The sequence below is a fragment of the Euleptes europaea genome, chromosome 6 (genome assembly GCF_029931775.1).
Source record: "Euleptes europaea isolate rEulEur1 chromosome 6, rEulEur1.hap1, whole genome shotgun sequence".
Taxonomy (NCBI): Eukaryota; Metazoa; Chordata; class Lepidosauria; order Squamata; family Sphaerodactylidae; genus Euleptes; species Euleptes europaea.
In genome coordinates, this window is record NC_079317.1 from 12,153,511 (window position 1) to 12,172,281 (window position 18,771).

General features: G+C 50.1%; 1 protein-coding gene and 1 pseudogene across 1 annotated transcript; both read left to right on the plus strand.

Annotated features, from left to right (window-relative positions):
* The first annotated feature begins 5,658 nt into the window (after positions 1 to 5,658).
* LOC130478966 (heat shock 70 kDa protein-like) lies at positions 5,659 to 6,677 on the plus strand (annotated as a pseudogene).
* A 6,726-nt stretch (positions 6,678 to 13,403) lies between these two features.
* Positions 13,404 to 15,313, plus strand: LOC130479723 (heat shock 70 kDa protein-like). Its single transcript, XM_056852130.1, has one exon. It carries the CDS (start codon positions 13,409 to 13,411, stop codon positions 15,308 to 15,310), a length of 1,902 nt encoding a protein of 633 aa, XP_056708108.1. The 5' UTR covers positions 13,404 to 13,408; the 3' UTR covers positions 15,311 to 15,313.
* The last annotated feature ends 3,458 nt before the right edge of the window (positions 15,314 to 18,771 follow it).

Sequence of the window (18,771 nt, forward strand, 5' to 3'; positions counted from 1 at the left end):
CTTGCAGATCAGCTAGGGGGCTGTAACGTTGGACCCACGAGAGTCCCTCTTCTCGGTAAAACAGAGAGTGTATATTTAATGTTTGAGTCAAGGCGGGGGGGGGGCTGTTGGAAGGCGCAGCTTTTCTCACCGCTGAAAAAGAGAAACTACTTTTTCCCGGCTGGGAAAACCTCTCCAGACGCAACGCGGCTAACGATGCAGGAGCCCGGTCATCTGAACCGAGGGAAGCCTGCTGCAGTGCATGACGGGACTTGTAGTCTCTCGCCGGGCACCGGCCGTCCCCTTCCTTCCTTCCTTCCGGCGCGAGAGAGCGGTTGCTAGGATACCGCCCGTCGACAACGCTGGAGCGTTTTTCCATCGAGCTGCCCGAGGGGCCTCCGGTCCCCGCGAGTCTCCACGGCTGGGCAGGCCACGGCATTAAAGCAGGGGGTCCCCCCACTTTTTAAACGGGGCGCCAGTCCACTGTCCTTCGCGCTGCGGCTGGGGCTCGGCCTTCCCCCGGCAGACGCGGCCTCGCCCCCGGCCCGGCCCGCCCTCCCTTGCGCTCTGCGCACGCACAGAGGCTGGAGTCCGCGGCAAGCGCCTGCGCCTTACCAATGTAGTGGTTAAGAGCGGCGGTCTGGAGCGGGGGCTCTGATCTGGAGAACCCCACCCCTCCACACGAAGCCAGCTGGGGGACCTTGGGCTAGTCACAGCTCTCTCAGCCCCACCTCCCTCCCAGGGTGTCTGTTGTGGAGGGGGAGGGGAGGCGGTTGTCAGCCGCTTTGAGTCTGCCTGCAGCGGTCAAGAAGGGCGGCGCAGACTTCACAGCTCTTCCCCTCCGCTCCTGCCAGGACCGGGGAGAGCGCGGGGGGGGGGTCGGGCCTCTCCGCTCTCTACAGGCCCCTCTTCTTCCCCCCGGCCGCAGGCTCACAGGACAGAGCCCCCCAGGCGGCGTTTGGAGGAGTCCGAGGGGGGAAGCGCGCCTGCAGAGAGCGGCCAAGCCGAGGCCGCCCAGCCGCCCCAAGCCCACCACGCACGTGGGGGTCGCAGAGAGCAGCCCCTTGGGAGCAGGCGCTGGCCTGCTGCGGCTTGTGCAGCCGCCCCTGCTTTGGGGAGCCCCCCCCCCCACTCAGGCACAAGCTTGCGGGGAGGGTGGCGGAAAGAGAGCGCGACCCTGCCGGCGCCCCCTCCCACCCAGTTCTGGGCGGAGGGAGGGAGGGAGGGGCGGCCAAGAGGCGACTCAGCCGCTTGGCTCGCAGGCGGCGGCGCTTTCCCCTCGCCCGGCAAGGGAATCGGGGGCGGGGTCTCCTCCGGAGTTGCACGGGGGGCGTCCCTTGGCCGGCAGTGGGAAGGTCCCGAGTCTGCAGGAGGACAGGAGCGCAGGCCGCGCCTGGGCGCCCCATCCATCGGGGGCGCCGCGGGGGCGGGGGCGGGCAAGAGAACGGCCCGGAGGATCGGGCCCTGGCGGTTCCCTGCCGTCTCCGGAGACCGGCCGAGCCCTGCCCGGCTCGCTTCCGCGGCTGTCCGTCGGAGGGCCCGGGGAGGCGCGGCGCCCGGCCTGGCTTTCCAGCGCAGGGGCACAGGATCGTGCGCAAAGCCTGTTTCCCCCCCTCCTCCTCCTCCTCGCCCAACGCCGGGGCTTTCCTCCCCCGCGGTCCCCTGGCAGCGCGTACGGTACGCTACGTCGGGGCGGGCCCTGCCTGTGGGGCGCGTGGGGCGCTCGCTGCCTGGGAGCCGCTTCCGCCGCCCCCTCTTCCGCAGGCGGCCCTGGCGCGACCCTGCCTGGCGGGCCGTGTCTCTCTCCGGCCGGCCAGAGCCGTCGGGGGCACCGCGTTGCAAGGCCGGCCGGCCGGTCCCTGGAGCGGGTGGCTAGGAGCGAGATGGGCGGGGCCCGGAGCCGGGGCTGCGGGCAAGGCGCGCCCAGCCGGGAAGGGAGCGTACCTCAGATGTTTTAGAAATTTAGATGTTTTAGAAGTTTAGAAATTTCTTCCTAGGTGTAAGCAGTTGGATGACTTCCTCATGGCTCTGCTGTATTACATCAAGTTTTTGGGGACAAACTCACCCTGGAGAACAAGCCCAGATATTTTACGGGGTAAGTTAAAGGAGAAAGTGCCAAAGCAGGACTGCAGCTGAACATCAAGAAGACAAAAGTAAGGACTACAGGAGAATTACTCAACTTTGAGGTTGACGATGAGGAGATTGAAATTGTTGAAAACTTTCTATTCCTTGGTTCCATCATCAACCCAAAGGGAGACTGCAGCCAAGAAATCAGAAGGAGATTGAAACAGGGAAGGGCAGCCATGAAGGAGCTAGAAATGATCCTGAAGTGTAAGGATGTGTCACTGGCCACCAAGACCAAGTTAATTCGGCCATCATATTCCCTATGACTATGTATGGGTATGAAAGCTGGACATTGAAGAAAGCTGATAGGAAGAAAGTAGATTCCTTTGAAATGTGGTGTTGGAGGAGTGTGTTACCAGTGCCGGATTTACATATAAGCTAAACAAGCTATAGCTTAGAGGCCCACTCCACTCTCTTGGGCCCCCCAAAAAATTTAAAAGAAAAAAAAACCTGGATATACATTTCCAAAATATAAGATAAAAAAATAAAACCTACACATAGCAACAGTAGGAGTTACCGCACTTGTATTCCCATCAAAGTATTAAGAGTTTGAAAATGTTATAAAAAATACTGTTCACACTTTGTTTGGCCCCTTTACCTGTGAAGACGTCTTCCATCCATTTATAAGCCATGGTATCCAAAAACCCTTTTAAAGTGATGTTTTTTATAACATTTTCAAACTCTTAATACATCGCTGGGAATACAAAGTGCAATAACCCCCAGTGTTTTGTGTTGTGTAGGCTCCTATGATGTAAGCAATGGGCCCCGCCTGCTAGCCTGCTCCCTAAAATATCACTGGTTTTCTCATTTCTATATATAAATTACCATACAGCATATATTCAACACAAAAAACAGCGACAATTTGTTTTTGACAAAGGACAACTGGACATATAAAGGGCCCCATTACCTTCAATAGCTTAGGGCCTCATCAAACCTAAATCCAGCCCTGAATGTTACAGATACCGTGGACTGCCAAAAAAACAAATCAGTGGGTTTTAGATCAAATCAAGCCTGAAGTGACCCTAGAAGCTAAAATGACTAAGCTGAGGCTGTCGTACTTTGGACATATTATGAGAAGACAACAGTCACTGGAAAAGACAATCATGCTAGGAAATGTTGAAGGCAGCAGGAAAAGAGGAAGACCCAACAAGAGATGGATTGACTCTATAAAGGAAACCACGGCCCTTACTTTGCAAGATCTGAGCAAGGCTGATAAGGATAGGACACTTTGGAGGATGTTGATTCATAGGGTCGCCATGAGTCGGAAACGACGGCACTTAACACATGCAAGTAAAATTGCCTTTTAGGTGTGAATTTCAAGGCAGGTGTATACACGGTTAAGCTCACAATTGATTTATCTGCTTCATTTATAGCCTGCCTTTCTTGCAGAGATTCAAGGCGGGTTACAAAATATACAAGGAAATGCAGTCAGACAGCATAAGACAACCAGCGAATGATGGAATAGGACCTTCCCCCCCCCCCGCCCCCAGTCAGGTCACAGCTGACTCCCCGTAGGGTTTTCAAGGCAAGAGACGTTCAAAAGAACAGAAGAAAAGCCCTGCTGGATCAGACCAAGGCCCATCAAGTCCAGCAGTCTGGCCAACCTGGTACCTATGGCATTGAAGTCTCTCCCCTCCCCAAACCCCAACCTCCTCGGGTTCTGCCCCAAAAACCTTCTGCCGATGGCGAAGAGGGACCTGGCAACCCGGCCCTCAGTCTGCAAGATCTGAGCAAGGCTGATAACCATAGGACATTTGGGAGGTCATTAATTCAGAGGGTCGCCATAGGTCAGCCAGACAGAGACACAAACGTCATGGTTCCCACCTAAGTAACCTTGGTCATTGTAGTCCTATGACAGGGCTACCCAAGAATCTAACCAAAAACTGCAATTCCCAGTATTCTTTTGGGCAAGTCAAGACCATTACATCAGAGTTGGTTCAGTTTGTGTGGAACTCTCAACTTAAAAAAATATTATGTAGTTCTTTGGATTGGAAAGAAATTTGAAAATAGCGTTGGCAATGTCTTCTGATACCTGGAATGCAGAGGGCTACCCTCAGTCTAGGGAAGGGGCTCGGTCGCCCTTATCCCTTGTCTGCCTCCAAAAGCAGATTACAGTATGCAAAACAAACAAAATGTATGCTATTTCCTCAATTTGTCTAATTTATGTGGATTGTGGAATTCAGCCCTTCTTGGCCCAGAATTTTTTGTGTGTTAAGTGGCGTCAGATTGCTTACGACTCATGGCGACCCTATGAATCAATGTCCTACAAAATATCCTATCTTTATCAGCCTTGCTCAGGTCTTGCAAATTGAGGGCCGTGGCTCCCTTTATAGAGTCAATCCATCTCTTGTTCGTTCTTCCTCTTTTCCTGCTGCCTTCAACTTTTCCTAGCATGATAGTCTTTTCCAGTGACTCTTGTCTGCTCGTAATGTGACCAATGTACGACAGCCTCAGTTTAGTCATTTTAGCCTCTAAAGCAACCATTTTCTTCAGGGGAACTGATCTCTGCAGTCTGGAGATCAGTTGTGATTCTGGCAGATCTCCAGGCCCCTTAGACGCTGGCAACCCTATAAGACCCTTGGTCCATCAAGGTCAGGATTGTCTACTCAGACTGGCAGCAGCTCTTCGGGGTCTCTGGATGAGGTCTTTCGCATGACCTACAGCCTGCTCCTTTTAACTTGAGATGCCAGGGACTGAAACTGGGAACCTGGGTATGGATAGGGATGCCAGCCTCCAGGTGGGACCTGGGGATCCCCCGGAATTAGAGCTGATCTCCAAACTACAGAGATCAGTTCCCCTGGAGAAAATGGATGCTCTGGAGGGTGGACTTTATAGCACTGTACCCCACTGAGGTCCCTGTCCTCCCCAAGCTCCCTCCCCAAGTTCCCTCCCCAAATCTTCACGAGTTTCCCAACCTGGATCTGACAGCCCTATCCCCTCATCCCCTGCCAGTGGCAACCCTAGCAAAGCAGAGGTTCTTCCACTGAGCTACAGTCCTCCCACCCACGGCCCTCCAACTTTGGTGAAAGAATCACTCCCTTTTCTGTCTGTGTTATGAGTTTTCCACTGCTGAAAGAGGAAAGTTATTAGAGAGTAGCTTAGGTTTTCACACTGTCTGGCTGTGGATTTTTTACTCAATGTTTCTTTCATTAAATTGTTTCTTACGCACAAGACCCCAACCAGCTGCAGGACTAAGCCCGTTTCCTTTCTGTTTTCTGACCAGGGGGTGTGCGAGGGAATTCTAGCACCGCAACCAAAAAAGGTTAAATTCCTCTCCAGCTCTTTGCTTGCTCAAGGGAGGTATTTGACATTTAACTGAATTTACATGACTTGCAAACAGCTCCATGCCAGTTGAAAATGCGAGCTGAACGCTTAAATCTGAACTTAAAAGCTATCACTTGCGCTTCTTCTATTTCACTTACCTCTCTGATGGTCATCTTGCTGTTACCCCCTTTCTCTTTTTGCTATATGCATTCCTCTTCCTTCCCCCCCCCTTCAGACCTTTCAGAGTAAACTTCACCTATTCCCCCGACACCACTACGTCTGGAGGCCAAGATGTCGGCATTGGGCAAGGAAGGGAGGATGGCAGAGGACAGCTGGGCAAATGAAGGCTGTTTCAGCAACATACATGCATTGTTTTGAAAATTCACAGTCCCCATGAAAACACTTTAAAGAAAGAAAAGTTTTTTCCCCTTTGCCAAATAAGATGTTTGTACAACACAACACTGTACTATAAAGGGGGGGGGAGTCAAAGGCTCAAAACCGGCAAGGAGCTCAACAAGAGCATCAACCCGATGAAGCCGTGGCCTACGGGGCTGCCGTACAGGCCGCCATCCTGATAGACAAGTCAGAGAACGTGCAGGACCTCCTGCTGCTGAACAACCTTCTGGGCAGGTTTGACCTGACGGGGATCCCGCCGGCCCCTCGCGGCATGCCCCAGATCGAGGTCACGTTCTACATCGACGCCAACGGCATCCTCAACGTCACGGCCATGGACAAGAGCACCTGCAAAGATCACCATCACCAACGACAAGGGCCGCCTCAGCAAAGACGACATCAACCGCATGGTGTACGAAGCGGAGCACTACAAGGCTGAGGATGAGGCCAACCGGGAGCGGGTGGTGTCCAAGAACGCCCTCGAATCCTACGTGTACAACATCAAGCAGACGGTGGAGGACGAGAAGCTGAAAGGCAAGATTGCAGACCAGGACAAGCAGAAGGTCCTAGAGAAGTGCCAAGAAGTCATCAGCTGGATGGATCGCAACCAGATGGTGGAGAAGGAGGAGTTTGAGCACAAGCAAAAGGAACTGGAGAGGCTCTGCAACCCCATTGTTACCAAATTATACCAGGGGGCCGGAGCTGCTGGGGCCGCAGGCGGTGGCCCCACCATTGAAGAAGTAGACTAACTTGGTTTGCTCTCAGCTGTACCTGGGGCCGGAGCTGCTGAGGCCCCAGGCGGTGGCCCCACCATTGAAGACGTGGACTAACTTTCTTTGGACTGGACTATGGGAGCAATTTCAGCCTGCTCTTCTGTTGCCTCCGTTCAGTCAGTGCCATTACTGGAGGGGCCTTCCTGTGGGGAGGGTGTGAGGAGGAGGTCTTGGTTTGCTCTCAGCTGTACCTGGGAATGCACAGCCAGCTTAGTTTGTTGCCGAGAGAGCGTTTGTTTTGCTGTTCAGATACCTGTGCTTTTTGGTGGGTTTCTGTTTCTTCTGTTCATTGTTTCAGATGTGCACTTGAGCATTTTGATTGAGCAAAAAAAAGAGAGAGAAACATTTCAAGAGAGCATGGAAAATGTAACAAAAGTACCAAAAATATTTTTAAAATGTTGAAAACTCTTAAGTCTGGTTATTTTGAAATTTTGGTAATAAAAGTTAATTGAAATTGAATATGGTTCTCTTATTTTTAGAACTAAGTTTGCTGTTAATGAGATGGATGGGTAGAGATTATGGGTTTAGTGTGAAAGGAAAATAGGCTCCAGTTTCTGAAGTTCCAGTATAGAAATTAATTGCCAACGATGGGTAGCCGTGTTAGTCTGTCCCTAGCAGTAGAAAAGAGCAAGAGTCCAGTAGCACCTGAAAGACTAACACAATTTCTGTATGGGTGTGAGCTTTCGAGAGCCACAGCTCACTTCTTCAGATAAGTGAGCTGTGGAAGCTCTCGGAAGCTCACACCCTGCCAGAAATTTTGTAAAGTCTTTAAGGTGCTTCTGGACTCTCGCTCACTTCTTAACAGCTGTTACACTTTGTCTTCAGCTGATCTGCTGCCTCATTGCATGGGAGTGCAATTGCGGTTGGGGTGATAGAAGTTACTGAAATTGTCATGAGTTCCTAATGGGATGTTCCAACTGGAGATGATCCTTTAGAAAAACAAAAAGCTGAAACTCTGCTTTCTGTAGCTAAGTATGGTAGCTTTCTTAATTCTGACTACTTAATTGGAAATAAGTCTCCAGTATGTGGGGAAGAGCCCTGACCTGGCTAGCCCTATCTCATCAGATCTCAGAAGCTAAGCAGGGTCAGTCCTGGCGAGTATTTGGATGGGAGACCTCCAAAGAATACCAGGGGCGAGATGCGGAGGCAGGCAATGGCAAACCGCCTCTGACCGTCTCTTGCCTTGGAAACCCTACGGGGTTGCCATAAGTCAGCTGTGACTTGGTGGTACACACATAGGGAAAAATTCAAAACCGCCATATATATGTTCCAAAGTTTGCCCACCATATCTATGGGAGTAGTTCTAAGAAAGAGTCTTTTTCCGAGAACATGCTATGTAAACTAGGAGAGTGTGATTGTGCCACTATAGCAGCGGGGGTAGGGTTAGTGGCTGTGTGATCAGCCATGGTGACTAAAGAGAAACTTCTCGTTTAGAGGCAGTAAGCCTCTGAATCCTAATGCCAGGAGCCAACATCAGGGGAAAGCCTCAGCCTCTGTGCCCTGTCTGTTTTGGCCTCCAGAGGAACTGCTTGGGCATTGTGTGGGACAGGATGCTGGACTAGATGGACTACTGGTCTGATCCAGGCAGGGCTCTTCTTATGTTCTCATGTTCAGTTATGGAGGAGGAAGTATTATGAAAATAATGACTGGTGATGTTTGCTACACTTTTATTCTGTTGTGTATTTCCTGGATTCAGGGGCAGTATGGGATTGCCTGAAAGAGTTCCACAGGGCCTGTAAGACAGAGCTGTTCCACCAGGCCTATGGTTGAGGACAGCCACAGGTGAGACCAAGTGAGATCAGTGCTGGCCTCCCTCCCCCCTCCCCCCACTTCTTTTTAACTTACAGTCAATGTATTGTGGGGGGTAGCCGACCTAGTTTTAGCTATTAATTTATGGTCCGCATCATCTGGGACAGTGGGCAGTTTACTTATATGGCAGCCATCTTTTTATAATTAAGGGAATGGTTTTAATGGTTTTATATATTTTATAGTCATGTTGTAAGGTTTTTAAATGTTGTAACCCGCCCTGAGCCCGGCCTTGGCTGGGGGAGGGCGGGCTAGAAGTATGATTTAATAAATAAATAAATAAATTGCTGCCTAGATGTGTGTGTAAAGTACCTGTAAATACACAGCAGACTTATGCCAACCCAGTAGGGCTTTCAAGGCAAGAGACTAACAGAGTTGGTTTACCATTGCCTTCCTCTGCATAACGGCCCTGGTATTCCTTGGTGGTCTCCCATCCAAGCCCTAACCAGGGCCGATCCTTCTTGGCTTCTGAGAGCTGATGAGGTCAGGCTAGTCTGGGCCATCTAGGTCAGGGTGCTGTTTCAAAAGAAAGGGGAAATATACTGCCAATATAGGTGCTACTGGACTTGAATCTCACTCTTCTATTGCAGACCAACTTGGCTACCCACCTGAAACTGCCAATATAAATTTTTTTTTAAGGTTGCCAGGTCCCTCTTCACCACAGACGGGAGGCTTTGGGGGCAGAACCCGAGGAGGGAGGGGTTTGGGGCGGGGAGGGACTTCAATGCCATAGAGTCCAATTGGCAAAGATGCCATTTTCTCCAGGGGAACTGATCTCTATTGGCTGGAGATCAGTTGTAATAGCAGGAGATCTCCAGCTGGGACCTGGAGGTTGGCAACCCGAACACCCATGAATTCAAATTGCCTAGGCTAAATCTAATGTTTATTGCATTTGATTTCTCTTGTAACCCAGTGTAAGAACTTTTTTTCATGCTTTGGAGAAACTCCTGCCATATTCCCATTGCTACCACATGGGGTCATCCTTGCTCATATACAACTCTCATTAACAATGCAATCCTATGCAAAGTTACTCCAGTCACAGGCTGGAGGAACTTGGCGTAGGATCGCATGAGACATTGTTAATTTGTGTGTGTGCGTGTTAAGTACCATCAGGTCGCTTCTGACTTATGGTGACCCTATGAATTAATGACCTCCAAAACATCCTACCATTGACAGCCTTGCTCAGGTCTTGCTAATGGCAGGCGTGTCTTCCTTTCTTGAGTCAATCCATCGCATGTTGGGTCTTCCTCTTTCCCTGCTGCCATCAACAAGCCATAATAAGAATATTAATCATACTAATACATAATAAATATTAATACATAATAATAAATATTAATGGTATTATTAATAAATAATCTTCCTCCTCGCTCTTGCTTTATTTATGCCTTTCAAGGTTTTCTACCAAAATTTTTTATCTGCCCTTACTCCACATGATGGAATGACCATCGTAACAAAAACGTAGTTATTAAGGAACCTTTGAAAGTGTACGACTGCAACCCTAAGAACCCTTTCCTGAGAATTAGCCCCACAGAATATAAGGGGACTTAATTCTCAGCAGACCTGCTGAGGATTGTTCCCACAGCCCTTCTGTAGTTTCATAACTAGCATGGTGCCAGCGACGTTTCATAAGGAGTGACTGGCACATGGTTATTCACAAAATGCATCTGTGGTCTATCATAACATGTTTTGGTGCCAATCCCTTGATAGGGATGGTCCACAAGCAAAATTATGGACAAGGGTTTTTTTCTTTTTCTTTGGACAATGCACAGTGAGCCCATTGAAAAAAGCGCCCTCTGCACATCATTGGAACAAAAAAAAAAATCACAGCTAGGGCTTTATAAACAAGACCAATAAGAAGAATATATTAGAGCAGTCCCATAGTTAGAGCGGTCCCTCAGTAGAACAGGCTTCCTTGGGAGGTGGTAAGCTCTCCTTCCCTAGGGGTTTTTAAGCAGAGGCTAGATGGCCATCTGTCAGCAGTGCTGATTCTGTGACCTTAGGCAGATCATGAGAGGGAGGGTACCTTGGCCATCTTCTGGGCATGGAGTATGAGTCACTAGGGGTATGGGGAGGGGAGGTAGTTTGGAATTTCCTGCACTGTGCAGGGGGTTGGACTAGATGACCCTGGTGATCCCTTCCAACTCTATGATTCAGCAAGAATCATGGGTATTAAACTGAGAATATATGGACATAATAATTGCCTTGCTGGGTCAGAGCAAGATCTATTTAGGGCAGCATTCTGATTCCAGCAGGAAACTAGATGCTCTTGTTAAGCTCACAAACAAGACATGAAAATCTCACGTTGTTTATCCCCACCATCTGTTATTCAGAGGTATACTGCTTCTAAACATGGAGGCTCTGTTCAGTCATCATGGTCAGTAGCTGTTGAAATCCTCCATATATTTGTGCCAATCTCTGGGGGGAAAATCCATCTAAACTAGTGCTTATTGCCAGGACTAATTCTAATTCAGGAATTCTACTACTTGGGAGCCTGGAGAAAACTTCTTGGAATGAATTAAGATTATTGGAGCAGGAACTGTTATTTGTTTCAGAATGGAACAAATTTTAGTTAGGGGGAAGCATTTTTAATCTCTTCATCTGCTGTGAGGAACGGCATGATATGGCTGTGTGGTGATTTTGTTTGCAAAGCACGCAAAGCGCTAGTCAATGCTTGAACGACTTGGGGAAGGAACTAGTTAGTTGTGAAAAGTATAACCAGCGCTGAATTTGAAAATCCTGATTAAAAGCCGTCAGCAGTCACTGGGAGACGTCAACTTTATCCCGATTTTCTGTCACAACGGAGTGTTTCGGTTAGAGTAAATATGTAAGTGGATACCAGGTTTTCTCACACACATTTTTCTGCTGAAGTATTTGTTTACATTTTTACAAAGGCCTGTCATCGACTACATTTGTTTCACTGTCCCGAAGACACCCTCCCACAGTTATTTCATTGAGATCCAGCATGTTGTAGTGGTTAAGAGCGGTGGCGTCTGATCCGGAGAACCGGGTTTGATTCCCCACTCTTACACATGAAGCCAGCTGGGTGACCTTGGGCCAGTCACAGTTCTCTCTGAACTCTCTCAGCCCCACCTACCTCACAGGGTGTCTGTTGTGGAGAGGGGAAAGGAAGGTGACTGTAAGCCAGTTTGATTCTTCCTTAAGTGGTAGAGAAAGTCGGCATATCAAAACCAACCCTCCTCCTTTTTCTAATGCCATAGAATCCACCTTCCCAAGCAGCCATTTTCTCCAGGGAAACTGATCTCTGTCACTTGGAGATCATATGTAATCCCAGGAGATCTCCAACCACCCCCTGGAGGTTATACAACAAATATGGCAGCTCAGGCTGTATAATAAAGTACAAATCAAATATTTTCCAAGTATATAGTGAAGTACAATCAAATATATTCCAAATGTTGCAAATTCAGCAGTTATTCACAATTACTCATTACACATCAAAGAGTCCCATTACATTGGGCAAGAGTGATACTGTCATACATTCACCTTTGCCCTGTTGTACATTTCTAGAGGTTGGCAACCCATGCAATTGACCCACATCATCCGGACAGCATTATGACCGAGTGGAGATTTGAACCCACATCTCCCTAGTCTGGCATTCTAACAACTACGGAGCCGGAAGCTACTCTGGCAATCCCTTGTTGTGGGGTGCAAATTTATTTAATAGAGGTGCCTCCATTGCCACCTGTTTATAAAACCTTCAGCAGGTTAATTTATTCAACCTTTAGAGGCTTTCCTTTCTGAGAAACCATATATGAAGGACAAATTTAGGGTTGCCAGCTCCAGGTTGGGAAACACCTGGAGATTTTGAGGGTGGGGCCTGAGGCGGGCAGGGTTTGGGGAGGGGTGGGACTTCAATGGGGTATAATGCTGTGGAGTCCACCTTTCAAAGCAGCCATTTTCTCCAGGAGAACTGATCTCTGTCGCTGGGAGATCAAGTGTAATTGCGGAAGATCTCCAGTCACCACCTGGAGGTTGGCAACCCTATTTAAATGGCCATGAAGCCATGCCACAAAGAGCTAGTGGGGTGTGTTGGTTACAGCACCAAACTAGGACAGGAGAGACCTGGGGTTCAAATCCCCACATGCCACCTGGAGGTTGGCAACCCTAGTCCCTCCCCTTCCCACAACCGGCCTTCCCCAACTCCCACCCCTCAACATCTCCAGGAATTTCCCAACCGAGTTGGCAACCTTATTTGCAAAGAGAAGTCCAGAGGGAAGTTATCTGATGCACGACCTCCACACGTAATTGTTGAACTGAAATACAATTAAGAAGTATATTAATAGTGAAATAATTATTAGCTCTAACTTAAAATGGTTTTTTTATTCATAACCAACTTAATAATGCAAACAGTTGTTGTTTTTCCTTTAATTTTTTTGGGGGCCCCAAGAGAGTGGGGCCCTAATCTATAGCTTGCTTAGCTTATACGTAAGGCCCGGCCAGGCACGCACTCTGCCTACCTCACAGGGTTGTTGTGAGGATAAAAAACGGGACAGAAGACAAGCCGCTTTGGGGGGAAAGATGGGGGGGGTTATATGAAGGAGATAGTTTATTTCCAAGCAGTGCTTTCGTGGCGAGACACTTTGCACATGGTCAAGGGCAGCTGAGGTAAGAACGAATCCCGCCCTCGCCTCAGCCAACCGCCTCGAACCCTCCGGCTGCCGTTGGAAGCCAGTAGGCGGCGCGCGCGCTTCAAAGCAAATCCCCTCGCCCGCTGGGCTATTTTGCATAACGGCCGCCCAGAAGGCGTCTCGCGCCTTCCCGCCCCCCCCCCGCCAACCCCATTGGCTGCCGACGACGTCAGTCCTTCTCCGCCACGCTCGTCTCCTCTGGAAGTTTCTGGCCGGGGCCGGGAGAAGAGGCGCGCAGGCAGGTCCCAGAAGCGCGCGCGCGCGCGCGGCTATAAAAGGCGGCCTATAAGAGGCAGCGGCAGAGCGCGCGCGGCTTTCTGAGGCGGCGGCGGAGCGGCGGCTGACGAGCGCGAGAGAGGCGGTTGAGAGGCGCGGCTCCCCCGAGAGAGAGAGAGAGAGCGAGAGAGAGAGCCAGCAGCGACCATGTCGGGCAAGGCGCCGGCCATCGGCATCGACCTGGGCACCACCTACTCCTGCGTGGGGGTCTTCCAGCACGGCAAGGTGGAGATCATCGCCAACGACCAGGGCAACCGCACCACCCCCAGCTACGTGGCCTTCACCGACACCGAGCGCCTCATCGGCGACGCCGCCAAGAACCAGGTGGCCATGAACCCCAACAACACCATCTTCGACGCCAAGCGCCTCATCGGGCGCAAGTTCGACGACGCCACCGTCCAGTCGGACATGAAGCACTGGCCCTTCCGCGTGGTCAGCGAGGGGGGCAAGCCCAAGGTGCAGGTGGAGTACAAGGGCGAGGTGAAGACCTTCTTCCCCGAGGAGATCTCCTCCATGGTCCTCACCAAGATGAAGGAGATCGCCGAGGCCTACCTGGGCCGCAAGGTGCAGAGCGCCGTCATCACCGTGCCCGCCTACTTCAACGACTCCCAGCGCCAGGCCACCAAGGACGCCGGCGCCATCACGGGCCTCAACGTCCTGCGCATCATCAACGAGCCCACGGCGGCCGCCATCGCCTACGGCCTGGACAAGAAGGGCAGCGGGGCCGGGGAGAAGAACGTCCTGATCTTCGACCTGGGCGGGGGCACCTTTGACGTCTCCATCCTGACCATCGAGGACGGCATCTTCGAGGTGAAGTCGACGGCCGGGGACACCCACCTGGGGGGCGAGGACTTCGACAACCGGATGGTGAGCCACTTTGTGGAGGAGTTCAAGCGCAAGCACAAGCGGGACATCGCCGGCAACAAGCGGGCCGTCCGGCGGCTGCGCACGGCCTGCGAGAGGGCCAAGCGCACCCTCAGCTCCTCCACCCAGGCCTCCATCGAGATCGACTCGCTCTTTGACGGGATCGACTTCTACACCTCCATCACCCGGGCTCGCTTTGAGGAGCTCAACGCCGACCTCTTCCGTGGCACTCTGGAGCCCGTGGAGAAGGCCCTGCGAGATGCCAAGCTGGACAAAGGGCAGATCAATGAGATCGTGCTGGTGGGAGGCTCCACCCGCATCCCCAAGATCCAGAAGCTGCTGCAGGACTTTTTTAACGGCAAGGAGCTCAACAAGAGCATCAACCCCGATGAAGCCGTGGCCTACGGGGCTGCCGTGCAGGCCGCCATCCTGATTGGTGACAAGTCGGAGAACGTGCAGGACCTCCTGCTGCTGGACGTGGCGCCTCTGTCGCTGGGCATCGAGACGGCGGGCGGGGTGATGACAGCTTTGATCAAGCGCAACACCACCATCCCCACCAAGCAGACGCAGACCTTCACCACCTATTCAGACAACCAGAGCAGCGTGCTGGTGCAGGTGTACGAGGGCGAGCGGGCCATGACCAAGGACAACAACCTGCTGGGCAAGTTTGACCTGACGGGGATCCCGCCGGCCCCTCGCGGCGTGCCCCAGATCGAGGTCACGTTCGACATCGACGCCAACGGCATCCTCAACGTCACGGCCGTGGACAAGAGCACCGGCAAAGAGAACAAGATCACCATCACCAACGACAAGGGCCGCCTCAGCAAAGACGACATCGAGCGCATGGTGCACGAAGCGGAGCACTACAAGGCCGAGGACGAGGCCAACCGGGAGCGGGTGGTGTCCAAGAACGCCCTCGAATCCTATGTGTACAACATCAAGCAGACGGTGGAGGACGAGAAGCTGAAAGGCAAGATTGCGGACCAGGACAAGCAGAAGGTCCTAGAGAAGTGCCAAGAAGTCATCAGCTGGCTGGATCGCAACCAGATGGCGGAGAAGGAGGAGTTTGAGCACAAGCAAAAGGAACTGGAGAGGCTCTGCAACCCCATTGTTACCAAATTATACCAGGGGGCCGGAGCTGCTGGGGCTCCAGGCGGTGGCCCCACCATTGAAGAAGTAGACTAACTTGGTTTGCTCTCAGCTGTACCTGGGAATGCACAGCCAGTTTAGTTTGTTGCCAAGAGAGCGTTTGTTTTGCTGTTCAGATACCTGTGCTTTTTGGTGGGTTTCTGTTTCTTCTGTTCATTGTTTCAGATGTGCACTTGAGCATTTTGATTGAGCAAAAAAAGAGAGAGAAACATTTCAAGAGAACATGGAAAATGTAACAAAAGTACCAAAAATATTTTTAAAATGTTGAAAACTGTTAGTCTGGTTATTTTGAAATTTTGGTAATAAAAGTTATTTGAAGTTGAATATGGTTTTCTTGTTTTTAGAAATAAGTTTGCTGTTAATTAGATGGATGGGTAGTGATTATGGGTTTAGTGTGAAAGGAAAATAGGCTTCAGTTTCTGAAATTCCACTATAGAAATTAATTGCCAGCATCTTTTAAAACTCCTGGCATGCTGGCCTTTTTATAGGCAAACCACCTGTGTTTATAATCTAGTTTAATAAGGTGTACCTGTTACAACAGTAGGCTTCCTGAAAAGAAAAAGTGAAGAGAATGGGGCTGGGGTATTGAATTTTTCATTTAGGATTGCTAAAGTTTTTCTGAGCCACTGGGTAACAAGTAGTAATCTCTAGGCAAAGCTGTGTGTTGTGTTTCTATGGTGTGGGGCAGCTGGCTTGGGAATTGCCTGTCCTGCAAATTTCAGGGCAGAAGAATTCTCCCCCCAAAAAGGTGGCAGGGCTGTTTTTGCCAGCGACCTTAAATTGGGAGTAGACTCTGCCTCTGGGTTTTTAAAAAGCAAGGTAGCAGTCTTGAAAGCAATTAGGACTAGGGGAGGGTTTCCAATTTAAAAATGGCCAGATCCCTCCCAAGCTGCAATTAGCTTTGCTGTGGGTGGTGCAGAGACAGATGCAGCATGTGGGGGGGGGGGAGAAGTAGGCTTGCCAACGGGCCTGGAGAAAAAATTCCTGTCTCTTTAATAGAGGCTTAATGGTATGTTTACCTCTCTGCCCCGAAAAGTATCAGCTGCCCTTGTTTGCTGCATTGAGCCTGTATTAAAGTGGTGGGACACTAGTCTCTAGCCCTGCTGGCAACCCTGAAAGAAGCATTTCACAGAAGATCCTGGGTGCTCCCAAAAACAAAAAGAGGGGGATCCTGCCCATCACCCTGGGCCAGCTCAGGCTTTAAAAGGTTACCTGCGAGGAAGGGTGGGGCAGAGGCTCAGCTACAATTTATTCCATAGATTTGTATGCTGTCTCTCCGGAGTCCTGCTGGAGGTGGCTAGGCTTGATGGTGGTGGGGTAGCCAACCGGCCTGGAGAAAGAATCCCTGGCCCTTCAACAAAGACTTCATGCGTGGAAACGGGCAGCTGAATCTTTTCATGGCATGGAGGTAAATAACACTCCATTAAGGAAGAGAGAAGCATCTTGTTAAAAAAGACCAGCCCTTTCCCCCCCTCCAGGACTTGGCGACCTTAGGGAAGAAGGGCACAGCAGAAAACAACTAGTTTGAAGCATGTCATTCATCCTAATCATAACTGTTCCACATGGTGTCTTGTTTGGCCCTTTACTTTCAGTCTCCTTAGTCAACCATCTTTAAAATCAGGCTCTTTAGATAGAATATTGCTATGACTGTTCTAAACCACACAAGATCCCAGAAATGATCTGAATCCTGCTTTTGTTTCCGAGTCTGGAACTCTGTTCAAAAAGGCAGGGGAGCCAAATAATGCCATTAGCAACAGGATTTCAGCTAGTGGCTTTCCTTTGTAATTAGGGAGGCTGTGTAACTGAACCAGTTCTCGCTGACACCAGCATAAATGCACCTCGGGGAGGGCAGGGCAGGGCGGATGTCAGCATCCTGGTGTGGTGTCTTTACCTGGTGATGCAAGCACCGTGTGATCAGCATAAGCAAACCCAAACATTACCAGGGGAAAGAAAATATCTTTTAGGGTGATTTTAATTATGAGGGAATAACTTTAGGGCAATTATATGAACACCCAGAATTCTTGCAAAGTAATAACTTTTTGAAAATTGCTTACTGTGCACAGCAAGGGACTCTAATTATTTGCATATGCTTATGGACCAATCCCTTAGGCGTGTTTGCTGGAGGCTAAGAGGCCTGCTGGATTCCATGAGGCTTATTCTGGTAAAAGTGAACAGGGGAAACAGTCTTAACAGCTCATGATGGGTAGCCATGTTAGTCTGTCCCTAGCAGTAGAAAAGAGCAAGAGTCCAGTAGCACCTGAAAGACTAACACAATTTCTGTATGGGTGTGAGCTTTCGAGAGCCACAGCTCACTTCTTCAGATACGGAAGAAGTGAGCTGTGGAAGCTCTCGGAAGCTCACACCCTGCCAGAAATTTTGTAAAGTCTTTAAGGTGCTTCTGGACTCTCGCTCACTTCTTAACAGCTGTTACACTTTGTCTTCAGCTGATCTGCTGCCTCATTGCATGGGAGTGCAATTGCGGTTGGGGTGATAGAAGTTACTGAAATTGTCATGAGTTCCTAATGGGATGTTCCAACTGGAGATGATCCTTTAGAAAAACAAAAAGCTGAAACTCTGCTTTCTGTAGCTAAGTATGGTAGCTTTCTTAATTCTGACTACTTAATTGGAGGTCTCCAGTATGTGGGGAAGAGCCCTGACCTGGCTAGCCTGATCTCAGAAGCTAAGCAGGGTCAGTCCTGGCAAGTATTTGGATGGGAGACCTCCAAAGAATACAAGGGGCGTGATGCGGAGGCAGGCAATGGCAAACCGCCTCTGACCGTCTCTTGACTTTAAAACCCTATGGGGTCGCCATAAGTCAGCTGTGACTTGGTGGTACACACATAGGGAAAAACTGATTCAAAACCGCCATATACGGTATATGTTCCAAAGTTTGCCCACCATATCTATGGGAGTAGTTCTAAAAGTCTTTTTCTGAGAACATGTTATTTAAACTAGGAGAGTGTGATTGTGCCACTATAGCAGCGGGGGTAGGGTTAGTGGTGAAAATGAAACCAACCAACTTACAGCGAACAATGATTGAGATTTACCCTGCAAAGATTTTTCCACTGACCGTTGTTTTAATTAAAAGAGGCATGGCAGTCGTTCAGTTCATAATTACTAGCTAAGCTCTGACAAGAGGGCAAATTTCAAAGCAGGTCTGCAAAATATTTTCGGATTCCTTTCTTCTTGGAGGGCTACTGGGTAGAACAGGTTTCCTGTATCCTTGGTGGACGGGAGTGGTGCACGGTTAGAGAAAGCGGCACTTGTACAAATTCCCTCCTGCTGCAAAACATACTGGACTTCTGTCTTTCTTTGCATCTAGTGACCTTAACAAAGAAGGTGGAAATGAAGGAGTGCATGAAAGATTACTCCTGATCTCTTCCCCCCTGCACGATTCTCTCCCCCCCCCCAATATGATTGTTGAGAGAGCCAGTGTGGTGTAGTGTTTATGAGCGGTGGTTTGGAGTGGTGGACTCTGATCTGGAGAACTGGGTTTG